At 37.0% G+C, this 26,890-nt stretch overlaps 1 protein-coding gene across 3 annotated transcripts in view; it reads right to left on the bottom strand.

Annotated features, from left to right (window-relative positions):
- Window positions 1-26,889, bottom strand: part of PSMD14 (proteasome 26S subunit, non-ATPase 14) — a 48,494-nt gene extending 21,605 nt beyond the window's left edge. Inside the window, exons 1-8 of one of the 3 annotated variants that reach the window (XM_014954636.1) lie at window positions 26,757-26,867; window positions 23,271-23,322; window positions 21,034-21,120; window positions 18,045-18,096; window positions 3,218-3,289; window positions 2,773-2,892; window positions 1,628-1,698; window positions 522-672 (exon numbers count right to left, since the gene is read on the bottom strand). In XM_014954636.1, the coding sequence (XP_014810122.1) occupies window positions 522-672; window positions 1,628-1,698; window positions 2,773-2,892; window positions 3,218-3,289; window positions 18,045-18,092 (462 nt within the window). In that variant the 5' untranslated portion in view covers window positions 18,093-18,096; window positions 21,034-21,120; window positions 23,271-23,322; window positions 26,757-26,867. Of the gene's footprint in view, window positions 1-521; window positions 673-1,627; window positions 1,699-2,772; window positions 2,893-3,217; window positions 3,290-18,044; window positions 18,097-21,033; window positions 21,121-23,270; window positions 23,323-26,756 lie in introns of all 3 variants that reach the window. The other 2 variants (XM_014954637.1, XM_014954638.1) reach the window with 2 other exon arrangements.
- Between the last annotated feature and the right edge of the window lies 1 nt (window position 26,890).

Genomic DNA, 26,890 nt, shown 5'->3' with positions numbered 1-26,890 from the left:
CTCAAAAACTCAAATGCTTGATACCAAGTCTTCTGTAAAGTTTTATTGCCCAAAACATTTGGAATAGAAATGATACGAAAAGCCATCATATGCAATGCCTATAAATCGATGCCGCCTTAGTACCCACGTTAAAGGGCTGAACTTATTCCAATCTGTTAGTAATTGATCTTAGATTTTGTGACTAAAATGTAATATCTGAAACAATGCATACTTGGATTATTAGTTGCAAACATGTTGAGTGACATCTGAATAGCAAAATATTAAGGGAGGATTATGACTGGTTAGGTATATTGACAACATCAAAGACTTCCAGCCTGTTTAAGGACTATTGATGTAAGATGCAGAATACACTAAAAATGATCTTTTCATATTCAAGGTGAATTTTTTTTTATTTTTATTTTTTAGTGCAGAATGGGCCTCCAAAAATCAAGAACTTAAACATATTTACAGTGCTTCTATCTATCTTAAATCTCACCAAAGTACCTTAAAAAAAAAAATTAAAAAAAGCAAGTCTACTATACCTTTCCTTTTACACTCTGAATGGGATCCACCACCACAGCAACAGCTCTTTCTGATAAGGCTTCAAAGCTCTGCTGAGTATTGATATCTACACCAGACAACCAACAGCCAAAGCCAGGGTGACTATGATACCAACCAACTACCATCTCAGGTCTGAAACAAAGAGGACATTGAGATTCTTAAAAATAAAAACACGTAACAAGAAGAAATAGTAATGTATCAGGATATAAATTAGGATGAGCTGTGAAAAAAACACCATTAAAAACATTTAAATTGCTCACCATAGTATGGTGAAAACATGGACATGAATAAATGTGACAAAAGAGGGCTATCATTAAGGGATGCACATTAGCAGTGGTAGATCATGCTTTCAGTTTTTCACCCTGTTACCACACCTTCACTGAACCAGTTTTTACCCTTTCAGCACTTGAGTAAATATCTACTCTTTAACTCCTTGGCGTCGAGGGTTGAATTTTCACGGCAGAAAGTCCATTTCAGACATGGACAACGGGAACCAACGGTGGGAAAGGATTAAATATCAATTAAACCAGCAGTAGAACTAGGAACTCAGTCAAAAAGCAATTTGCACTGTTCTGTTCAGCTGCTGAGCCTTTTGCTAACATTAATTTTGAAGTTTTTCCCACAGTAAAAGAATTTGAGCAAGCAGACGACAACTGTTGAGAGGTAGGAGTGAAATAAAGATTTGTTTAAATACTAGGATCTTTTACAAAATTATTTCCCCTTTTCATTAAAATTGCTCATAAATAAGCTACAACTTTGTATTTTTTTTAATCTTAAGTAATTAAAAAATCAATCTTTTAAGGATGCACTGTCTAGTAACTGCCTATACTAAATTGAGCAGCATTCTAACCTTTCTGTTCAATAGTCAAAGCTGTAGGTTTAACATGAGTGACAATCTCCTGACAATTGAAATGCATGAGGTGAACCGAATTACACGTTATGCTACTCACCTGATTTCTTGGCCAATTATTTCTTTTTAAACATTACTAATAGCCCCTAGATCACTAGTATTGCAGGAAGCCACCTGTTTCTTCTAACCAACATGCAGGGGGTATTTGTTACTGTCAGCCTCTTTAGGGTGACTTACCTTCCCGTCTGTTTCAGCATATCCAACATTTTTGCTTGAAATACAGGATCAACTGCCTCCACACTGACACCCTGATGCAGAATACAGACAAAAATCATAGTAGTTGTACATAAAGCAATATTATCTTTTAATTTGTTACTTTCCACAAACAAAAAATGGAACACCTTTCATAAGCATCTGTTTAAAAGGGCAAACCGACTACTTAAGAACTACTTGATCGAACACCCTTAAATGTAAAATACAATTTTTCGAAATGACAATTTTTCAATGCAACTTTAAAACGCTGAAAGATGATTTTGAATTGCTATTTAAATCATCTCTACTATGAGTAAACATGATTAAATAAGCACAGGAATTCATCTTTTCCTCCTCTTTTTGGTCTGCAAATCTGGCCTGTTGTTTCTCACAAGTTCAGCTCTACAGCTTTTATTCAAGATAAATATCACATACTAGCTTTATGCAGATTCTACTTATACTATGTACATGCACAGAATAAACTCAGGACAAAAGAATTCAAAAATTTCATTGATGTACAGCTGACTTACAAAGGGATCTATGCTTCTTTTAAGAACAGTATTTCATTTAAGTTACACAAAAAACCCATCATAAATTCCAATTATACTCATTTGCTCATCAGCTCTTTAAAGTATCTCTTCATAACATTAATATTCTTACACAAAATTAAAATACATTTTTTTTTCACATCACAAAAATATCATTTAAGAGATATGTCACTGTAAGATCTGTCAAAGAGAGCAAGTTTGAAGAATATTTATAACACCATCACAATTAAGGGCATGAAACACTTATCAAACCTTTTACATTTTTAATCCTTCCCCTGGCTTATAGTATATGATACCAATATTTTTATACATACATAAAGATAAAACATCTTCATATTTGATATACATATTTACATAATAGTCTTTGCTAAAAAAAAAAAAATTAAAATAAATCTGGTTTAACTAATTTTTTTTTTACTGAAACCCTGAAATGCAGTAGACATGTCTGAATTATACCTAGTAGGTTAAGACTGAGATTGCATAAATGAGGCAAAATAGAAAAAGTTTTAAAAAAATATTAACCATAAGGAAAAAAAAACCCAAGCAAATAAAATTATCAAAATCTACGTATAAAGAACTCACCGTTCCCGACTGTGGCATTGCAAAAACATCAATCACTCTCACAGTGTAATCATCAACAAATTCCCCGAGCATCAAACCCATAACTTCCATAGGGACACCAGCACGACCATGCTTCAACATCTGGAATTAAGACCAAATGACACTGTTCATTTAACAGGAGGTTGAGTTTGACTTAGGATAGTTCTTTCAGCCTTTGCTGATCTATAGATAATTTGCAACTTGTAGCACCTTTGCAAACTGTAAGGAACTGTAAAATAGTAAAAATGAAGCCAACAAAAAGAAAGTAATTAAAAGTTTCTTCCTCTGAGGGGTCCAAACAGTATTAATTTATTTTAGAAATTAATCTGACCAGCAACTAAGGAGCACAAGTCCATAAACTCTGGATAGGTGCCAGGTGTTCTATCTGCAGCACTACACACAGATGCTGTACACAGAGAACACTTACTTTCAGCAGTGCAAGGGAAGAGATATAAACCTGTTCCGCTGTATCGACCGCAGGAGCATCTGTTGGTGGCCCCTATGAAAAGAATAAATAATTATTTTCTCCACCATTATTATTTTGCAGTTAATAAAATTTTTCTTCTGTTTTCCTTATTACAAAACTTACAGAAAAATGAATATATAACTGTGACTGTGTGCAGTTCTTACAAATAAACCCCCCCAAAAAGCACACCTAAACCCCAAACACTTCTCTATAGCACCTTCCCTTACTAAACTGTTTTATAATGCATGTCACCTAGCCATCCTCCTCTGTCTCCCTCACCCCAAAACAATACCAATCTAAAGAGCAATCTTATCAGAATCAGTCAAATAAAAAACTGGCAAGTATTGCACTGGGTACAAACCTGTTACAAGACATACAGGCTAAGAGTCAGATAAGTTTCCATTAGTCAGCCTCGCCGCAATGCTAACCTTCGTCAGCTGTAAAATACGGCCAGTTCTCCAATTAACTATGTGTTTCTTACAGTGGTGTGAATGTAAATGCTGCTGGGCTAGCATGATTAACTGGCACCAACACAAACAGCAATTTCCCTTTGCTTCATCAGCTTTCAGCTAAAGAGGACTTGCAGATAAAGGCTATGGGAGTACTTTGCAGATACACTGGTACAGTGAGAGAAAAAACGGACCTCCGATCCCTAGGTGGAAAAGCTGTGAACAAAATACTTTGCTCTTTGCCTTATGAGTAGTTATTCAAAAATTAGCACAACTGTCCCAGGTGTGAATGATTGGTTGAAACAGGTTCTGTGTACTGTTGAAAATGAGAAACACAGGAGCCAGCAGTTTAAATGTCCCTTTCTTGAGAAGCAAGAGACATATTGCTCTTACATACAGAATTCTGTATCAGCATACCTCATTACAGCCAATTAACAGTACATTCATTACTTTATTACCAAATTGCATACAACAAATTTCCACTGAAAAGACAAAAGGTCACTTCTGCAGAAAGTGATGTAAACTTAGAAGGGCAAACAAAGCAACTCTGGAGTAAGGTGAAAAAAAAAAGATACTCCACATTATGTTAAAGGAGGGGAAGAAACAGTGCCTTTATGCAAACATTTTGTAGAATTAGAACTTTGATTCCACAGTTATAAACAAAGTTGGGCAAAAAAAAAAGAAAAACTTGGAGTAAATTCTTGAGTTTTCAGTTAAAGTGAAAAAATTCAGTACAACATGCATCCATGCGACATCAAACAGAAAAGACAGTCATCAACACAAGCCATCACCTCCTGAAGATGAAACCAGGAACTTAAGTAATCAGCATATTAAATTAAGTAGTTGTCCTTTCTCCATACTTGCACTTTTACACACACAGAAAAACATTATCCAGTCTTCAGAATGCTTTAACGACAGTAAGAAAATTCAGTTTTGTTTTTTTTCACTCTAGTGTCAATGAACTCCTGCTCTATTAGCTCCAGACCCAATCCTTATATTTTGAATCCAATTTTTATATTTGGAAACTCACATACATGCATGGATCTGTGTCAACTACAACTGCTTCCTAACACCTTCAAACCTTTATTTACAACTTCAATACTGCTGACTATCCTGTCTTGGTACTTGCTATCCCTCACTTTTTACTACTCATTGCTAATTCTTCTGACACTTTGGGCTTTCCACCAGCAATCTTCCAGCAGATTTAACTTTTCATCTTCTATAACATTCTCACCAGAGGTCCATTTTTAATCAATTCCACCTCTTCATCAAGTATTTTCCTGACTAGCCCTAGCCCAACAGTGAGAAGCTCCAGTGGAGAAGTTCCTCCAACACTTACCATGAAAAATTCTACAAGCAGTTCTTCAGAACATTTCACAGAACCAGATTCACAAGGCACCTGAATCACTTATTCCAAATTTACTACAACTAAATTTATTTGACTGATGGAGCTTCAAATCCCCAATTATTTTCTGATACATGTTTATGGAGAAAAAAACACAGTAACAATAAGTTCACTTTCTTAACTGTATCTCTCCTACTTTAAGTCTGTTCTAAATGATTTTTTTTTTTTCACTAGGAAGTCTTAATACTTTGGAAAGCACAAAGGCTCATATTTCCAATATGTTTGACAATAACCCGTCTTCATGCATAAAGCTCTCTTCCAATTTTCTACCAGTTCTAGACTAGAAAGAGTCTGAAATCGGGCAAAAGTACAAACACAGTAACCTTCTGCTTTAGGAAGAACCATAACATCTACGCTGTAATCACCATACACATTTTACATTTTCTCAGATCTTGTTTAACATTTCACTGTGAACAAGCATCCTATTACACCATTCAGTATTTTTTTAATATAGAATAGCATAAGAAAATCTCCCCCAAACTACCATAAATAGTTCTGTGATTTCTGGAAGACTAATGTTGATGTTTGATTGAGACTAGCTTCTCAAAAATCAGGAGCTTGAACTGAAGTTTATTCCACAGACTATGGTTCTTAAATAGGCTCTCCCATATGGTATTGCTAACGTGAGTTAAGATGCCAGGTAACACCGACACCCTTCCTGCAGCTGAGGAGGCATTAATCACCTCTCTATCCCCTCGGTAGGCACCCGTGTTCACAACTTGTAAGAGTTTAATTATTCTTCATAACTTTCCCATTTTAAAATCAGTCAGTAGATTCAACTGAGTAGACAAACATTGTAACATTTTCTTTCTGTAACAAGGTAACTGAATTACCTTTAGTTAAAGAAAAGGTAGGAAGGGTCTTACCCTACTTTAGTTCCTATACTCATTCCTAATCTTTCCTTCTTTTATTTCTGCATTTCTTGAAGCTTACAAATGCTTGTTCACCTTGGTCAGAAGAGGGATTACACTTTATCTATCCTTTAGGCATTCTATGACATAAAAGAGTTCCTGTTTTCAAAAGTTATGTTGAAGTTCTCTTTCCAGCTGCCACCACTCATAGCCAACAATTCCTTTTCAGTATAGGAAATGTTGCTTCTTCATAAAGAAATGCTCCATTGGTGTAAATCAACTTGCTTAGTACATTTGGTTTGTTGGTTTTTGTGGGGTTTTTTAAGCCATAGTATTCATTGTGAATGATTTTGCCCACTAAATGTGAGTTTAAATATACGTGTAAGTGACTACACTAAGAGTTAGGAGATACTAACTGTAGGCATCACTTTTTCACTTTAAGCATATGCCTGAGATAGCGAAGGTATTAAAGATTAGCTTCCACTCTTCTCCAGCAGTTCAACCAATTTACCTGAATACTTAAAGATTAGCTAATGATAGTATAGTATGCAAATATAATTTAGGTTTATTGATTCTCAGTCGTCTTCTAAAATACAGCACATACCAAGTTTTTCCCATAGTCACAGACACTTCTTTTGTGAAGACTTCTTTGAGTCTGCTCTGTTCTCCTCACTCATTACAATTATTAGCTAAATTATGAGAAAAGGAAACAACTCACTGCACTGTACCAATTATATGTATTAATTTTCATGTTAATATTCCTTGTTTTGCATATAGATTAGAATGAACTGCTCAAGAGTTCTGAAGTGATTCTGATGTACTGATTCTGGAATTTTGAAGAGAAAAGGATCCATAGGTCAAAACCTGTCCAGAATCTACCTTTACAATGGATTTAATTTCACATTAGTTTTATACCAAAGATAAACTAGCATATACAGAAAATTATAAACCCGAAGTTCATCAAATTCTTAGCGTAAAACTTTTAAACATTTAACAGATAAGAACAACAGAATACATCTTGGGTTTTTCAAGTAGTTTATTTGGCCATTTGAAAAAGACTCAGGCATTGGGAAACTGGATCCAATTTACTTCCATCTCTGCCCACTTCCTCTTTCATAAATGGCTGATAATCTCACAGAGTCTTGGAGTGACAGCCGCCGCTTCTGTGTGCTACTTACACAGTATGTGGGAGCTTGCTACAGGTTACACATTTTGAGATTTCTTTGGCCTGTTTCTGCTAGTCTTCCACAGAAGTTTATGCATTTCTTTCATGAAGCAAAAAGGAAGAAAGACTTTATTAGCTAATCTCTACATGGAGGCAAAGTATTTTACGCTGACCCTCCACAGCATGTGCTATTATCACTGTTCATAAACTTCACTGCCTGCCAACTTTAACAAAGGAGCACCATCCTTATGAAACAGAGCACCAAATTAAATTAACTAGTGTCAGAAACCCAAACAAGAAAGCATTTGTGTCTGTAACGCAAAAGATCTGCTGGTGCTTTTGGTGACATTACGGTATTCAAAGAAGGTCATATAGTTCTCCCACTGCACAGAGCTTTGGAAGACTGTCCATCTCACCGCAAACAGTGAATGCTGCCTTCATTCTGCCTGCCCACAGATTTATAGTATAATTTCTTGGGGAACTGGAAAAAAAGGGGTTTGGAAACTGCAATGAATATTCAACATTCTTTCCCAGGCATTACTGTATAAGCTGGATACAGTAATTATTAAAATTCAAAAAATGTTCTAAAAAAATACTGTTATTGTGCTACTTACTGAAAATGGGCGTTTCTTCTGAATCAACTATACATGTTGTCAGTCAACGAAATGAGCTGCCTGATGACCAGACATCTCATAAAACCCAACCAAACTCTGGTTTTGTTTTTGTTTAGAGTGGCAGAATCCCAGTTTCAACAATAATTGATAAAATGAAGTTACCACTATTAAAATACACTTTTGCTTTATTTTTTTCAGTAAGACTCACAATGGAAAAAGAATCATGTTCAAGTTATGAACAGATTACACTGTAATATTAAATTGTGCATGATACTATTTTTGTTTCAAACAGTGAGAGCGATCCAATATAAAAAGCAGCCCTTTACTTGGGCAGCCCTTGTTGATGAAGTGTTAAAGGCATTTGCCATTCTAACAGGATAAAAACTAACGCCTCAAAGTGTTATCTACTCAGGCCTTTTAGCAAATTTGTTAACACTTTTAGGTATATTACTCCACCTTTCTCTTAGTGTGAACTGGTATCAATTATTTAGCCAATTTTATTATGTTATTAAAATACCTGCTGATTAAATGTGAACTAAAGTGACATTTTAGAGCACTGCTCTTTATTTGTACTATTTTATATTTATTCAAATAGGTACAGAAAGTGGACTCAATTAATTATACAAGCAATTGAGAAATTCCACAAACTGAGGCACTGTCTATTGTTTAAATGGATCTCAAACACTGCTCTGGTGTCATGTTAATAGCACAAAAGATCATTTTGAAATACAATATAGCCATTTCAACAAAGAAATCCCATTTTGCAGAAGCAACTGTAATAAAAAGGCAGTGAACTAAAGCACTGTAGAGCAAATCTTAGCTTTATTGCACTAAACAACATATTTCTGTGTAAAATACAAGGACAGCTACAATCATTACTGCTTTTTTTTTTGCAATTGGACAACAATTTAAACATAAATATAGGACACACAAGCGAACACTGTCTGCTGTAGTGTTTATTTCTTTCCCAGTAAGCTAAGAAAGAACCTTTTAATAGTTTAATTTTGCGAGTATTAAACAACTAGTGTGAAAAACAAGCTGCATGTAAACTATTTCTACTGCCTCTGCTTCAATGACTAGCTGAGGCAACCTGTTATAGGAGGTGTTAATTGGCAATAGGAGTACAAGTCAGAAGCATGTTCCCCATCGTCCTAACCCAGCAAGGCTAGGTCATTAAAGTGGAAATGAATTCTTTCATGCCGACTTAACCCTTTCAGTACATATTTTCAGCTGTTATATCTCAAGACAATTGAGAAAGATTAACTAAAAAAAAAACAAAAAACCAAGACAGAAAGAACTTGCATTACTTTTGAATTTAAAAACTATTCACCCGTTCACCCCTCATTTTTTCTTCACTTCCCTTCTCTACGTCCTCCAAAAGAAGTGTTTCAGATAATCATGACATTTATGGGGTGTGGGGAGAGGGCAACTGGGGCATAAATGCAATGACAATCATTATTAAACAATAACTAAAGGATGTGTGTGAAGATTGGGCATTTAAAGTGAGCTTGAAACTATTATTTTGTGGAGTTAAAACCCAATGGTGTGCCTATAGCTTTGTATGAGAGGAAAAAACCATTACAGAATACTACCTGCAGAGAGGACACAAACTTGAGCAAGTGTGTTGAAGTGGCAGTGGTATTAGTGATAATAAAAAGACCTTAAAAGTTCACCAGAGTACCACTGCTCTTCTCGACTTCCCCTTTGTCAGTAAGTGGTATAACCTGATGATATAGTGACAAAGAAATATAAGATTTCTTAGATCAGCATAGTGCTTTTCACACATTACTAAGCCTAAATATCTAAACAAAATTGTGATTGTGGAACAATTTTTCCTGTGCAGAGACAATACACTTACAGAAAATGCCAACTTGTATTCCATGAGTGAAAGGGGTGAAGGCCGTAAGCCATATTCCCGACCTCAATGGTTCTAGCAACATTGTCATGACAAGCACCAGAAGCCATCTACTGCATTCTCTGCAGTACAGGAAGTTAACATGATCAGTCATGACACAGAAAATGATCCAGTTCATAAAAAGAAAAGCCACAGAGTTCATAAAAAGGGAAAAATACATTATTTTGCACTGTGAATCACATGCTAATTAGTAGCAATTTGAAATTTTATTGCAATTTTCAAGCTAGTACACACAATTTTACAGTTAGTTCCACATCAACAGGATTATATTTTGAAGCTAGCATTATGTCTAAACAGTTTGTATGTTTAGGCCCATTTTTATACCAATTATAATCAAGCATACATAACAGACCACAAAATACCATAAGTCTCAACAAACAGCCTAGATTTCTGAAAGGATCACATTGTCTTGTTACACCATATGTCAGATGAAATAAAAATTGTAGTAATATGTTTAGTCTCGTAGACAGTCTCATAGCCTCCAAAATGGAGTAGAGATACTGAGGAAATATTATGGCATCAATTGCTACTTTAAATTAAAAATATCTGCCAAAAAACCTTAACAGGCTAGATTAAAAAAAAAGCCTCAGTATGTTCTACAAAATCCTGTCTCCTAAAAAAAGTTTATCCAGGTTCACATTTACAACAGAACTCCATAAACAGCAATATAGATGGACTTGAAATATACAATGTCTCCCATCTCCGCTTCTCTTCAGAAACCAAAATTACAGAACACAGAACTTTGTATAGCTTTGAGCAGTTGGTTAAATGGGTTGGGAACACCAGTTTGCAAACACCTCCTCAGTGCAGAGCCAAAACTTTACTTCGTACCTTTCCTGTTTGTTTGGCTTGTTTCCATCACTTGGCTTTTTTTTTTTAATTAAGCAGAACTTCAAACAAAAATAATCTCTAATTCACTGGGATACACCACAGAGAACCTGGCTAGACTTATAGTTAAAGAAAATAAAAAAAGAAAAGAAGCCACAAAGACTTAGCTTATGTTTCTATCCTATCCATCTGCCAGGAATCTTTCTTGCACCACTACGAGTTTCACAGAAGTATAGTAATCCACCAACATGGGCACATGCAGGATTTCCCATATACCTGTAGAATGTAATGTGTTTTGCTCATCTAATTGCCCCAAATTGGCAAAAAGGTCTTTTATAAAAAACAGCATTCCTGTTTTTCAATACTACCATTGAAAATATTCTTTAAGACTGAAGCTTAAAGTTTACTAAGGAAAAAAATATATTTATCAGGATCTGGCTGGTATGCTAGTTGAATTTATTTTGAGGTCAGATAAGCTTAATTTTTTAGTAAGATGCGCTTTACAGAAAGTCATTCTACTCATCTAATTTTTTCTAGAAATAGATGTGTATTACCCAATATTAACATGTATTCATGATGTGAAGTTATTTACATATACCACCTTGACACAATTTGCAATAGTTGGACTTGCTGCAATGTTCCCAACACAGCCATTGCATGAAATGGCCACTTAAGTGTAATCTTTCCTGGTTCTAGTGTTTCCTTTCTCTTTACCTCATACAACCTACAAATTAACTGAGACATGCAAAAAGCAAGGGAAGGTATGCTGCATCACTGCAATTAATATTCCTCATTATCAAGCATAAGGACAATTTGGACTAGATGACCTTTAAAGGTCCCTTCCAACCCAAACCATTCTGCAATTCTATGCCAACGTTGTGGTTAGCAAAAAGCCATAGGATCATGGACACAAACCAACTCCTCAGTAACACTGTACATGTTTTCAAAAAGAACTACTATTTTCTCCCAACTTCAAGCTACTGCAAGAAAAGAAAATCCAGAAAATACAAAGGTAAGTTTCACTCCAGAATAAAACCAAGACTAACCCATTATCTACTCCCATCATCATTACAGAAGGTATTGGGATTTAGAAATGAGCCTCAAGACAAATAACGAGTCACCATTTATACATTTTGTCTGCCTCCAGAAATCTTCCTCTAATGCAGATTTTTAATTACCTTATTCTAGACAGTTCTGCCAAGAAAGCAAAGGTACCCCTCAGGGGGTGCTGTCTGAGGTCACCCTAAAAATACACTTTGTGCAGCAGAGCAGCTAAAAGGGATTTACTCAATACATAAAAGAATGCACCACGTTCTATATGCTTACATGCTCTCTGTTGTGAAGAGGTGGTCCTCAGGACACAAGCAGGTGAACTGAGAAATTCAGTGGCAATATGCAGGAAGGTCAGTTGTAACACTTTTTAAAAACAAAACCAATAAACCACACACCACTATTAATGCAAGAAGAACACTTCAAACTTCCAGGAAAATCTAAGGAGGATTCTTTTACACCACAGGAAGAAAACAGAAGCCCTTGTTCAGAGGTGCTGTATAGTAGCACTGCAACTTAATATTCAATAGTAGGGGATTTCTGAAAGAAGAAACAATTTCTAAGAGAAGTAAATTGATCAGTGTAAGGAGCCTGTTTCCTGCTTACAGAAATGAACATTTCAAATGAACAGGTGTAATGCAAAAGGCAAAGATATCTGCTTGTTTAGGCTTTTTCCCTGTTCTTTCTTATTATGGCTACACTCATTTCCTTGTCCAAACTCCTTTGTGTCTTCTGGGGTAAGTCGGCCGGACTACACTGGCAATTAAATTGAGGAGAGCAAAGCTAATTACCTAATTATTAGAAATAAGGAAGTTTAAGATCTGAGACCAAGAGGAGACAGCTAAAAATGGTCTCCAGAGTTTACAGGAAAATAATATTTCAGAGGAAACTGACAATGCTCAAGCACAACCCACTAGCTTTATTATTTTTAGTTTTGTTTATGATAGTGTAGCCCATCCTACTTTAAGGCAGTTTTTATAACACAAAGTACATAATGTGTTGTAAGTACAATGATAGGACTGTTCCTAAACCCAATTCTAGCATGTTTCTCTCCCCCTCTCCCATTAGCACTTTTGCATATAAATCACATTACAATCACTCAACTGTGTTTCAAATGTAGAAAACTATACCGAGCCTTTAACAAGCCCAAACAACTTTCAAATAAACCTCCACTACCCATGAAGATACCATCACCTCCGGTGTAAGCACACCCAGGCCCCATTGGTACTCTAAATTTTATATGAAGCTTTCAGTTGAACAGCCTTGTGTTGAAACACTGAGTAATGCATTAAAATACTCATCCCAGTCAATGAAAGCAAAGTTTAGTGTATCTAAGGTGTTGTTTTTTTCTCCATAAAACAACATCATGTATTCTGGATATATAAACTGACACTGAGACTTTCTACAGGCAATAGAAAGTCTCACAGGCAATCAATTACATCTCACAGGCAAACTATTACATCTTTTGAACTTCTAACTTAACTTCATAGGAGTTGATGATGGACATTTTTAATGAATGAAAAATGTTTGTCACCAAGAAAGTTCTTCTACTCTTTAAATGGGTTGATACCTTCTGGGGAAAAAAAAAGTAGAACTGGAATAACCCACCCAAATTGGACACCATCTCACCTACTGGGAGGTATGTTAGAATTCTAGAAATACTAACATTCTTAGTACTTGAGAACTTTGCTGGAAAATGTCTCAGAAGCAATGGCACAGAAATTATGCACAATTTAAAGAGCTATAATTGAGATTTACTCCCCTGGTAGACTATTCTCAAAAGGAGTATCTGAAGCTTCAAATACATGTGAAAAGTAGACAATAGCATATCACCACAATTCAAACCAGATAAAGCAAATACACCCAGGAGACACAGGAAGCAAGAAGTCATACAAGTGCAACAGATACCAAGACCCCAAAACACTCTACAGCTTTCCAAAGGAAAAAGCAATTCATTAAAGACTATGCATTTGCACCCTTCAAACTAAAACCTACCCTGTTTCAAGAATCAATTAACCAAAAGAATTTTCAAGATGTTGAGGTTTTTTTTCTGGTTGGGTTTTTAGGGTTTGGGGTTTTTTTGTGTTTTTTTTTTAACATAGGGAATCTCAGGATGCAGATTAGCCAACCAGACCACCTCATTTACTTCAAGGGACACATCAACTAAACAAAGTAACTCAAGGAAACTTGCATTTAATTGTTAATTGGGAATGATCTACACTAAGCCTGACCCTCCTTTGCCTGCCAGATTACCAACTCTTATTCTGAAGCCCCCCAAAATACCGAGCCAGTAGTGCTCTTTTCTAATAACCATCCTGGCTAGATCAGCAGATGAAACAGAACTTTAGATCAGTGGCAGGTCTCCCAAGTTCCCACGGTGCCACAGATTTACTAAATGGGATCAGCATGTTCTAAAAAACCATGATAATATGAGGGAAAAAGGTTCCACAGCATCAAGCAGTGCAATGCTTGAAACCTCATAATCAAAGTGACAGTTTTCAAGTGCCATTTACAATGCCCTAATCTGGAAACATCCCAGCTAACCCATCTGATCAACTATTTCACAGATGGAAGCACTTGATGGCTAATTGGCAAGTCCATTATTCAAATAAAATAGCTATCTGCACTTCTATTTTCTATATTCCAAGTCAAGGTGTAAACACTCCTTATAAGACACAGGTCACTTCTCTGTCTCTCCCTCCCTTCCCATTTGGATTTTTTCCCTTTTCCTCTGCCATCAAATATGTTAATTCAGAAATACAGAATCAGTTTTCTTTTCGACTTATTGCACTAGAACAGTTGTCTGCATCAACAGAGCAATGTAAAAAAATATTTTTAAAAAAAATGCATCAAGTAATAAAAAAATTACTTCAACGCCATTTAAAAAGTGTCATTAATTATTTCACTGCTTCCAATCACATCTGGATTTAGAAAAATAGACAGGATGCGTTAGCATGGACAAGAACTTGTATAGCTCGGATTATTGTTCTGAAAGTGTTAGGGAGAGAGAGCTCTGCTAAAAATGCACTTTATTTGCTCACACTCCTGAACATTTCCAGTAGGATTGCCTAATAGAGGCATATGTGAAACTGATTTCACTAGCAAACAATAGTTCTGTGTACAGAATGAAGAGGTGTGTTGCTCCAAATTCCTGCCTGCTACATAAGTAGAATGCTCTTTATACCCCACAAAGCCTGTTAATTTGTCTGCAGCAAATGTACAATGCAAAGTGAAGTACTAAATCACTAGTGAAATTCTGTGGTAGGCAGTATTCCAAGGGGATGAACAGGGAGAGACGGAAAAGAATTAACCAGGAAAGTGAAGATAATAAAAAAACAACAACAACAACAACAAAAAAACACATGACAAGGGGCAGAGGACACCATATAAGAGAAGCAAAACAAGGGCATTGCCAAAATCTGAACTCCCATGAACTACAGAAAGGAAATTAAGGTAATAAGCTTTTTGTTTGGGACTTCACAACACTTTCAAACTTCAACCATTCCCCCACATCTTTTTAAAAAAGCTCGAATCACTCATTGTTCTTACACATACATCATGAGAGCAGAAACTTAAATGCCTACAATACCAAGCATGTAAGACATAAAAATTTTTGCATGAAGGAGTGTTGCAAAGGTCTTATTTATGGCATCAACTTCAAACTAAACCTAGGTACCTTCCCATACAAAGAACACAAAGTTAACGACCAAGCTCACTACTGGAAAATACTGTGGATGACTTCAGTGATGGCAAAAGCTATCAGACTCCCTCACCTACTCTCTTGTCCACCTGCTGCCCCATGAAGACAGTTCTTGTCCATCTAAGACTAAGAGAGCGAAAATGGCTTAAAATTTCTAAGCCAGAAGTCACTGGAGGGAAAGTTGAATTTTGAAATATCACTTTATGATCACCTCCTTAAGGATTTGTTCATTAGCCATATGAAGACAGGCTTAGGGTCAATATAATTTAGCACCAGCCACCACCGAAAGCCAATCAGCCACTCTATAGTAGTAAGAAAACAGAAGAACCATTAATTCACTGAAAGCAGTTTTCAAGTGGAATACAAGACACTAAAAGACTTGAAAACAAAGTTGTAAAAACATGAATCCAAAGAGCACTTGGGACAACATATTTGAGTTTGGAAATGAAGAAAAACAAACAAACAAAAAAACCCAAAGACGACAATAAACAGAAGAGGTGCTTTTACCAAGGGGAAAGAGCCAAGTAACTGCTGTTGAAGAAGCTACAGCAAGTCAGTGAGAAAGAATTACTTGGCAGAGATCAAATAGGAGCTGTGCTGACCAAGCATTTGCTGTTACTTGAACATTAGTTACAAAGCAAATCAAACAGACTGTTAGCAGACCTTATGTGATGCAGTCCTCTTTCAAAGTGAAGCCCTAGCTACAAGAAAAAAAATTCCCAATTTGAGTTATAAAATTACTTTGAAAATGCTTCTCTTTTTCTATGAGACTATACCCACAGATGATTCTTGTGTTAGCAAGAATGACTCAGTCAGATGTTTTTACTATGTTCAACCTTAAAAGCAAAACCAAAGACAGAACAACAGTGACACAGTAATAAGAAAAACAAAAAGCTTTATACAGTGTTTAGAACAGTCTGGTGCAAATGAATGGTAATAACTTTGTTTACTTTCTAGCTGGACAATGTACGTCCCAGAAATATCTGATTTCTCCCACCTCAAAGCCATCAGATTCACTCTGGATCATCTATCAGCCTCAATTATCTATCAATCAATATTCAGAACAGAAGTGAGTTTTGAAGGCCTATTGAAACACCATATTTTAAGATTATAAAATGATTCTTTTTGAAAAGTCTTCCTGCTGATTCAATAAACCAAAAGACTACAAACATAATCAAGACACTGAGTAAAACCAGCAACTTGCATAAAGAGCAATTCAGTTTTCCACCTTTTTTTTTTTAATCCAACACATACTCATCAATTCATTTAAGAGACAATTCCATATTTAAACAAACACAGAGCAGCTTTGCAGGCCAAAGCTGCCAGAGGAGCTCAGCGAGCTTCTTCTGAATGTTATGTTCTATTGTCTGCCACAATTTTCTAGCAAGACTTAAGTTAAAGCTGAGAAATTCAGAAAGCAGCAGAGAGAGTTAACTGTAAATCTGAAAAACAGCTTTGATATGCGTCAAGTTCAGAGAGGCCTAAGAAGTGAAAGCTTGAGTGATTAGACTGCGCAGATGTTAAAAAAATGAAGAGTCATGAAGCAGGCTGGCAGCTCCGAGGAACAAGAGAAATAACTGTTTAAGAAAGTGAAACTAAAAATAACTGAGGGCTGCTTGAAGATTCACTAAGAGAGCGTGAATAGAATTTTAGCTATAAAAAGGAAAAAAATTATGCACCAAAAGTTACAACTTATTTGGCAAAACACCTAGAGGCTGTAAATCAGCTTACAATATTTCACCAAATGCTTCAGTATTAAACCACTCCTTTCCCAATTATACTGGACATAAACACACTACATGCAACCAAAAGAAGCTGTCAGTTTAGTGATTTCAGTCATCCCAGAAGCAAACACACACACACGCCATGAAGCCTAAGACAAACAGAACTGATTCCTCCAGAACAACAAGAGTCTGGATTCCCAATTTAGAACAGAGCCCCAGAGGCAGATGAGGAAAGCAGAGAAAGGTCAGCTACTGCAGCCGGCGAAGACTACAAAGGAAGTTACACTAGAGCCCTTTCCTTAAGGAAATAATTCTTCCTACAAGCCTCAGACAAAGAAGTTCCTAATTTTTTTTTTTTCCCCTGTATCCACAGTATTCAGCACAATGTAATAAGATTAGCTTAGTTTAGTTTTTGAAGACTGCTGGCCACACCAACTGGCCAAGGGAAAAAGCTCTAGGACTTGCTCCAGTGTTAGGAAAAGCTGTTCACTGTGTGTAGGTCTCCCACTAGAGCAGGAGAGTCGTCAGGTAGGCCTTTTTGCTTTAGGCAGTTACAGAAGTGAGGACAAAGCAAACAAGACAAGACACAATAACACACACTCATAGGTGGCTACAACTACCTGCAAGTGATAAATTCAACTCAAATTACCTCCTGAAATTTACATACACTTCAGTATCATATAATGATTTAAAGACTGAAATATATCATTTATAAAGGGGCAAGTGGTCATGCTCAGCCATTTAGAACAATCTTCATGTTCTGAAGATCCATATTATTGGAAATTGATTTTTTAAATTTTATTCTGTGTTTCCAATGCTTTTCAATCCAAACTTTAAAGTGTTCAGACACCAAATGAAAAGTTTATAAACATTCTGTAAACTCAGTGCCAACACAAGAGTTCATATTGACAAAAAAAAAACCACAGTGAGGCTGTAACTATGATTTGCATACACTTACATAACAATCCCTGACTCTAGAGATGCTAATATGAACTCTGTTTTTTTGATGCTGCTTTTGGATATAATAAAAGTAATATTCCAGAATTGATTAATATTAAGAGAAGATATTGGTAAGCTGTATACTAACCTGTCCCAGCCCAGGCATACCTCCTCCAAGTCGCAGAAGTCTATCCATATTTCTAGAAAAACAGAAACAAAGGAAAAATTTTTCCAAGCTCTGAAGTGTTTACTAAATTGCTATCTATATAATTCACCTTCAGTCACTCAGTATGTCAAAAATATTGGTGGTAATTACAACACAACATCAGACTTCCTGTTAATTAACACCACATATTAATTCAAGAAGCTGTCTTCCATGCTAATTAACAGACCTTGTTTTACTGCTTTGGTTTTGGGTTATCCCCATTTCTGAAGACAAGCATTCTTGTCAAACTTTTCAAAACTTTCCTATCATTCAGTTAATTGGGAGATTTTTGTCGCTTAAGAACAGCACCTACATGCAGGAAGTGCCTAAAACTTATTAGATATACAATCAAGTTTACTCCAATTTATTCAGAAAGCATCAATAAAAACGTGAAAGTAAGATTTTAGCATCCTCATTAGTAAGTTCTGCGCTAATTAACTTACAGCTTGTCAGTTACCATCAAAACTACATATGAAAGACACTGAGCAGATTATGGATCTCTGAATTAGCATCAAAAGCTTTTTTTTAATGAACTCATTATACTAAAAGAAATACTGTAAAGTAAACATTTAATGTGTATATAGTTAGAACATTAGTGACAGTACAGTCATTTAATACATTTCCAGTGTTGCACGTGCCATTGCTTTAGTGTAAGATTATTCCAATAAATGTAACTAACTTGTTACTTAAAAAAAAAAACCAAACAAACACTTTTCTATCTTCCAACTTTCAAATAGGTGATCTCCAGGAATAAGAACTGTTAAGGTACCAAACAAAAAAAAAAATTACACTCATGTTTACTTGTCTGCAGTTAATTCACTTTCTACTGTTGAAAAGCAATCTACTATTTAATTGTGGGTATGTAAGTACGGGTTCTGTCCCAGCTGTAACAGACCTTTATTGTGTTTACTTGGCTTTTTCAACTTCTTAGCTTTTATACAACAAAACTAAGTGAAAAAAATAAACAAAAACTACTGAATATTACTTTTTAAATCACTGCTTTCATCAAATCAAGCCAGTTACGAGGCTTACAGAAATTAGTAGATTTTACTGGCCATTTTATTTGTGAAACAGAAGATACAAAGTAAAGCCTCAGAAACTATGATCGTAATTACACAAGTTTTAATACAACACAGTAAAGCACATTCAGATGATATAAAAGCAATTGAGAAGAGCAAGTATGGCATTTCCAAAATACATTAATTCTCTCAATGGATGTTACATTACACTTTAGAGAATTATATACATAATTTCAGCAGACTGCATTAAGAATATCAATTTAAGGACTTTCTTTTAAAATTGATTATGCAAAAGAACTTTGAACTTACCATAAGAGATGAATTTGCTTTGTGTATTAAAAATAAAAAAGTCTTATGTTGAAGGTAAATGTAATTTCATTATTCCCTCTGAAATCTGCTAATATTTTTACTGGCTAGATACTAATAGGCTTTATTTCAGCCTAAGTTTAAAACAAGTATTTTAAGCTTCTTGTTAACACACACAGAGGCAGCATTTAAGCCTATCACTAGACAAGATTATTTAACTCTTAATCATGTATGGAATTACGCTCATTTCAAACAACAATATTTTAAGACACATGAATCAGTAACACTTGCTCTATTTGCTAATTTCACTTTCCTAGTTAGCTTCATTTGACTCATTACCTTCCCTCTGTAAAACATGCAAACCCAACAACCTCAGTCTCAACAATAAGTACTTTCTTAAAGCTACTTTGGCTCTATATGAATTAAAAAGTAGTTTATTAAAGCATCAAAGGTTACATTTCCAGACATCCATTGAAACCAAGTTTCTTTATTACAGGCAAAAGCTGCACACAAACTGTATATAGTTTCCTGTCCTGAACTACAATAAATTCCAAATCAAGCCATAGAATTTCCACAGAAAGGTTAAGTTGCTGTTTAAAGCTATTATGTAAGCACATGGTAAGTGGCTCCAACAAAGCAGTCACAAGTACAAATTAACACCAACTAAATTTCATTTTACCCCTCTGTGGTATATACTCCTCTATTGAAACCCACAATGATTCATCTTTCATGACACTAATGAGGGCTGAAAAATAGCTGAGAAGTAGATTTAAACTACCAAAATTATGATTTTAATCAATCATGGTTGTACATTTATTTAAAGAAAGTCTTAGTCTCTAAGATTGGTAACCATAAGACTTGGCCTTTCCTGCAACTACAGCAACTTCCGTAAGCTGATGAGGTGTATTACCTACCTATATTTAAGAAATAATACTGAGTAACAAATCTTATTTCACTTTAGCAAGTGAAAAGTACTAGGTATTTCTAGATCATTAATATTTTATTTACATAATTTATTCCATTATCTAACCAAAGAGAACAGTACCTCATTTATAAAAGCGTATTTTAAAGTTATGCTGATAAATAATCAGTTTGTGTAACTAGTCTAATCTAACTTTAAAACAGTAACTTTCCAGGTTTTGGAAAAACAAAATCTCATTGTCTTACAGAACTGGAGGGATGTAACATTTCTCAGCTATCACAGACTAGCCACTGAACTGAAGATGTTCAGATTCTCAAGACAGTAGCACAGAGAAAATCTAGGTGTACTGGAAATTATTTCACTAGCTCCATGGCTTGACTTTGGTTAGGGTTTTGGCAACTAATACTTCACTTTCTTATTTGTAAATGGAAGTATTTTAGTAGGTTATAGTATATTTAGACCTAAACATATTTGTTTACTCTGTATAAACATCTGAAGAATTTAAGTTAGCGATCCAAATGAAAACTAATTTTTATTAATCCACTGTGCCCAAATATTATTTCAGCCATAAATTCTGCTTACGAAATAATGCTTTTGTAAACCTTAAAACAGCTTGAGCAAAATTTTTAGACCTTAATTAAGATAACTTTAGCATTTACAAATAAAGCAAATATGCATTTCTAACCTGGTGCTCAGCAAGAGGTGATCACAGACAAACTCAGCAGCAGCTCCCACTTTCTGACTATAAATATGACGCCAATAGGTCTCTTTCCTACAGAAGGAAATAGAGAGGAGGGGAAGGGCAGAAACCCAGTAAAATTTAGAAACAGTAGCACATGTAAAAAGAAGTTTTACATTGATGACCTATAAAAGGACAAAGCACCACTGAAGAATAACCCAAATAATGCTTGGTTGGTTTTTTTTTTGCTTGTATCATATAATCCCTGGAAGCGGTACATGCCATATCTTGCCTAAATATCTGTAACACTGAAAAAAGTTTCCAAGTTTCTCAAAATGACATGGAAGAATAAAATACTTTAATAACCCATTTAAACAATTTAAGCTAATCAATAATTTAACATGCTGTTAGAAACTGAAACTATGGTCCTATATTACTATTTTAGAAGATTTTGTCAAGCACAAAGGCAAAGAGCAGTCTGCAAGCACAGAGAGTTTTCTTGTCTATTTCTGCAAGAGCAGTTGGTGTAACTGGGAAACTCAGAGACCTTTAGGTTTGCCTGAATTCAGGTTAAGAAAGGCTGCTGCACATTCAGTTTAGGAGTTAAAAGTCGTTTTATCCTCGTCCCAGAGAACACTGCCCACTAACTGCATCCCCTCAATCATTTGTAATGCAGTGTTTTAAAACAGATCTGTGAAATGATCTGTGGCCATGATTTGATAGACATTTTTTTCAATGTCAATGGTAACATAAGGAGCAGTGGGGAAGCTGCTGCTGCTGCTTACCAACTTGATGCTGCTTTTTCAGTACTGCCAGGACAGCCATTTGTGCAGCCCTGCAGTAAACTGATAGGCTAACAAAAATGTTGGGTTTAACCCTGTTCACTTCTCTGAGAGGATTCACACTGCATCCCAGAAACAGTTGTCTTGGTGTAACAGAAAAAGAGGTCTCGGAAGAGCTGATTGCTTCTAACGCTAATCCAGACTCCGGAAGACATTCATGTCAAAGCACTCTCTGCCCAAAGAATGTCTTTGTTTTTTTCTGGTGGCGTTTTTGGGGGTTTGGGTATTTTTTTGTTTGTTTGTTTGCTTTTTGTTGTGGGTTTTTTTTTTTCTTTCCTTTTTTTAAGTAACTGAGATGATTTAACAGATACCCTTCTGAACCTTATCTCAAGGAAGTTGTCCTGGTTTCAGCTAGGTTAGAGTTAATCTTCTTACTAGCAGCCAATCTAGTGCTGCTGTTTGGATTTAGGATGAGAATAATGTTGATAACACACTTAATATTTTAGTTGTTACTAAGCAGGCCGCTATGAGAAGTCAGCAGCTTCCGGACAACAAGAATAAGAGGAGTACCCAAGAAGCTGGAAGGGGACATAGCCAGGACAGCTGACTCAAAGTTGCCACAAGGATATTCCATACCATATGATATCACATTCAGTATATAAACTGGGAGAGCTGGATGGGACAGACAGGTGGAAATTGCTGCTTGGGAAATGGCTGGGCATCAATTACCGGGGGGTGAGCAATTGCATTGTGCATCACTCATTTTGTATATTCTATTTCCTCTTCCATAGCTGTCCTATTAAACAGTCTTTATCTCAACTCTTGATTTTTCCTTATTTCTCCTATTCTTCTTCCTATTCCACTGAGAAGGGTGGAAAAGTGAGCAAGCAGCTGCATGGTCCTAGTTGCTGGCTGGGGTTAAACTATGACAGAAGTACAACAGCAAAGGAAGATGTCTTAATCTTCCTGGAAAGTTAGCAGATAAAAAACAAGTCAGAGTTTCTCAGTGCTGACATGTTGGGTGGAATTCCACTAAGTCAGGAGAAGAGTTGCTACATTTCTGCCAGCTTTGCACAAGAAAATGATCCAGGGGAGATCAGATGAGACAGGACCACAACAGCCAGCAGTTACATTAGCACAGGCTGCAACAGAACCGCAACCAACTTTCAAGTGGGCTTCAGAGCTACAACTTAATTCACTTTTAGCCATCCGGGTATCTTCCTTTCCCTTCACCACTTCCCCCAAGGATATTAAAGAAATAGATCTCTGTGATCTTTGCTGGTTCCCACAGCACATGGTAACCTATAGTTGAGAATTTTTCCCACCTCTTCTGCAAAGTGCAAAAGGCTAGCTTTGATTCTGCAGTTACCTGTTTTTTCCCTATATAGACACACATGTATCTGTAAGTATATATATAAAAAACCAGAGAAAAATAAGCAAACAGTTCATAGTAAATCTCACCTCCTTTCCTTCTGAAGTCAGCAATAAGTACTTTGGTAATATTTCCTTGTGTCTGCAAGGAAGAATTAACAATCTCTGTTTAAAGTGAGGCTTTGGGGAAGTGAGTACATGTACCATATATCCATATCAGAAAATTGCAGCCAGCCAGTTAAAATCATAGTGAATTTGCATTTTGAGGCACTGCAGGAGTTGGATGACATACACTCATAGAAATCAATATGATGGCTATAAAAAATTTAAGTAACTTCTCTGCTTGTGTATCTCCATGATTGAAATGCATCAGCCAAAAAACCTTGGTCATAAGTTGGTATTCAAAAAACTCAAACCTCCATCAATGCAATTTTCTTTTAAATGTCCTGGCCTCAAAAGGGAAAAGTCTATGGTTATTAATAATGCAGTGGAAGTATACACAGAGCATCTCAAAACCAATATGAAAACATTTTTTTTTAAAAAAAACCCTGTCTGGTATTTGTGCAGAATACTACTGTTAGGCAACTGCAGTGATTGGCAAGAGCTGTTCATTTGGAGAACTCTGGTTCATCATTCAGTTGTTGATTATTATTTTCAAGACACTTAAATGTTGACTTGAATGCTGACTTTAAATAAACATTTTTCCTTAGGTAACATAGGGATGAAATTATATAAATGCATGATAAACAAATATATGTATAGGTATATTTATATTTGACATGTTTCAGCAGGTATTTCGAAATCAACTTGAAACAGTCTTAAATTACTGTATCTATTTGCATGAGACACTTGAGTTTCACACTACAGTGCACTATTTTGATCTAGTATTAACACTTCATGATGCAATCCCTCAACAAAAGAGGGTTCTCCTGAACTGACAACTCTCGAGTTGGTAAAAAAAAAAAAGTCAAAATCAGCTTCAATACACATGGAAGAGAAAACACTGTTACTAAACTGCCCTATTTGTGGGGGGAGTACCAGGCTACACTCAGGTGATGGCAGTTTACACTCTGCAATTTGTACACTGAGTGACTTCATGCAAATCTTTTCATCTCTGGGAACTCAGTTTCTCCCCCTGAGACTACATACTAAGCTTTGTATAAGCACTTTTTGAGAAGTTCCACATAGCAGATGGATTAACAATTTTATTAACAGCAACTAAAAACATGGTTTAAAGTTTTTGCTGCAACTATAACAATTTCAACTTCACTAGGGATGACAAACAGCTACAAATGTAAATTAGTTGAGGAACTGCATTTTGCAGAGAAACATCATTTCACCAAAAAAAGAACAAAAACTCACTGCAGGTAAAGTCAGCAAATACAAAATGAAAGAAACCTGAACCAGAACAGACACTCCAAATGCGACAATGGGGTGGAGGGAAGTCTATCTTCCTATAAATTTTTATGAAAAGAGAAAAACATTAAAAAAAAAAAATATCACCATCAAGTCTCAGTAATCTGTTCATTAAAACTACAGATTAACCATGTTGTGAATGAATGCAGTCCCAGTAGTGCAAGGTCACAGCTACACGACTATTTTGCTTCCATAATGTACTCAGCTCCGTAAACCCAATGTTTCTGGACTGTATAAACCTGAAACTCAATAGACCTGAGCTGGACTAGAAAGTAGGCAGGTTAAGCTTCACAGGGTCTGCTTTCTGATTTCCAGAAACACAGTAAATCTAATTCTACTGCATTTATTGCTGAACTGTGATTACTAAAGCAATCCAGACATAAGCAGACTACTCTAAAGCTACTTCAGTATATCCACACCAAACTTACAGGTAAGGGAAGATTCATTAACAAATCACACCACTGCAGAAACCCACAAAATTAATTTTAATTTTATGCTGTATATAAAATATTAATTTATTTGAAATCTGCAGAAGGTGGGGTAGACACACAACTATTGTGGAACCATCCCCCTGTCACCAACTCCAGCAAGTACTCATCACACCATCTTTGTATTATTCAGGGTATCCTAACCACCTGTCCTTTCCCATCATCCCAGACCTTAGGAGAGAGTTGTAGCTACTGTTTGTATACAATCCACAACACCTGTCAAAACTGAGTCAATTTCCAGAAAGTTTACAAACCTATCAGTGTTTTGGTATTATTTAATCTTAACTTTGAAGTATGCTCTAACTTCTCACTTTCTTAACCATAGACATCAAATCAATATCCCCGATGTTATGACATCTGAAGGGTCACAAACTTCCTACTAAGCTACAGGCAAAACCTAGTTGATCAAGGTCATGCTAAGTGGTTCAGAAGCAATTTGTTTGCAAGCCAATTTCTGAATTTCTTCACAAACATAAATCTTTTCCTTGTTCCCATAACACAAACTCACAAACAGTGCTCTTCTCAGCAGCATCTTCTTCCAAGTGTACTCCCTACATCCAAGGCAGAGAGTACACCTTAGGCTCACAGGGGGTGAAAGCTTTAAGATTAATACTAACCTCTCAGACTTTTCAGCTCGCTTAGTACCTTTTCAGCTATGTACAACTTTCAAATAAATTTGCATAAAACTTTTTTTAAAAAGTCAATCTCAATCCTTGCGGTTTTTCCTGGTTTTCTAATGTACCGGAAACAAGTATAACTTTTAAGAGATGACATCAGCACACACTCAGATTTGTCAACTGTTTACAAGTATCCCACTATATCACATAAACTTGTTCTGAAAACGATTCTTAACTCCGCTGCACACTAGAAACAGTGCCGTTAGTTTCGATTATCACTCCTTTTCTACTTAATTCTACTTCATCTTTCCTTACACAGATTAAAGATTCCTTGTCCTTCACGCATCCCGGCCAGCGCTTTCCCCTCGCTTCCCTCCCACTCCATAATAAACTCGAGCCCTGCACTGCTGGGGATGGCCCCAACGCTTCACTCCAGAAGCAGCAGCAGCGTTTCAGTCCCCGAAGTCCCCTCTGATGGGAAACCGACCGCTGCTGCCCGGAGGACAAACTGGCGCTGCGACGCTCGGCGTCCCGACACACGGGACGGGAAGCGGCCCCAAGCCAGGCGCTGCCGAAGGTAAACACGGCCGCTCCTCTCGGCCGGGAAGGCGGCAGGGCCGCGCTGGGCCCGTGAGGCGCCGAGGCCCTTGCGGCCCGCTCCGGCGGCGGGCCACCCCCTGCACCGCTCCCCAGGGCCCGACTGCCTCTTCGCCCCGCCTGTCGGCGGCCCCGCCGCGGTCCGAAAGCGCCCAAACTTTCTTCGAGCGCAACCAGCACAAAGGCGAGCGGGCACCGCCGGCCCCGCGCTCCCCGACCGGCCCGCTGCCCCACGGGGACTAAACCACTCCCACGGGACTACCAGCCCTGCCTGGGGTGGCGACGGCGCCGCTCCCGTCCCCACCACCCGCCTCCTTGCCGGGGACTCGGGCCCACTCCCGGAGGGCCCCACTCTCGCCACGCTGAGGCCGCCCCACGGCCGCAGCGAGGCCCACAGAGGCGGTACCGAGCCCCCGAGGGTCCCTGTGAGGAGGGCCCCCGCCCCGCCGGGCCCTCACCTGCGGTCGGAGCCCTCTCCGGCCGCGCCGCCTCAGCCCAGGCCGCCGTGAATCAGCCGGATTTCATTCAAACCGAGTCCGCCCAGGCCTCCGTGAGGACTTCCCGGTTCAAAGGGCACGCGGCGGGGGCTTCC

The sequence above is a fragment of the Calidris pugnax genome, unplaced genomic scaffold (genome assembly GCF_001431845.1).
Source record: "Calidris pugnax isolate Ruff unplaced genomic scaffold, ASM143184v1 scaffold103, whole genome shotgun sequence".
Lineage (NCBI taxonomy): Eukaryota > Metazoa > Chordata > Aves > Charadriiformes > Scolopacidae > Calidris > Calidris pugnax.
Note: the sequence above shows the minus strand (reverse complement) of the source record. Positions and strands in the feature narration are given on the sequence as shown.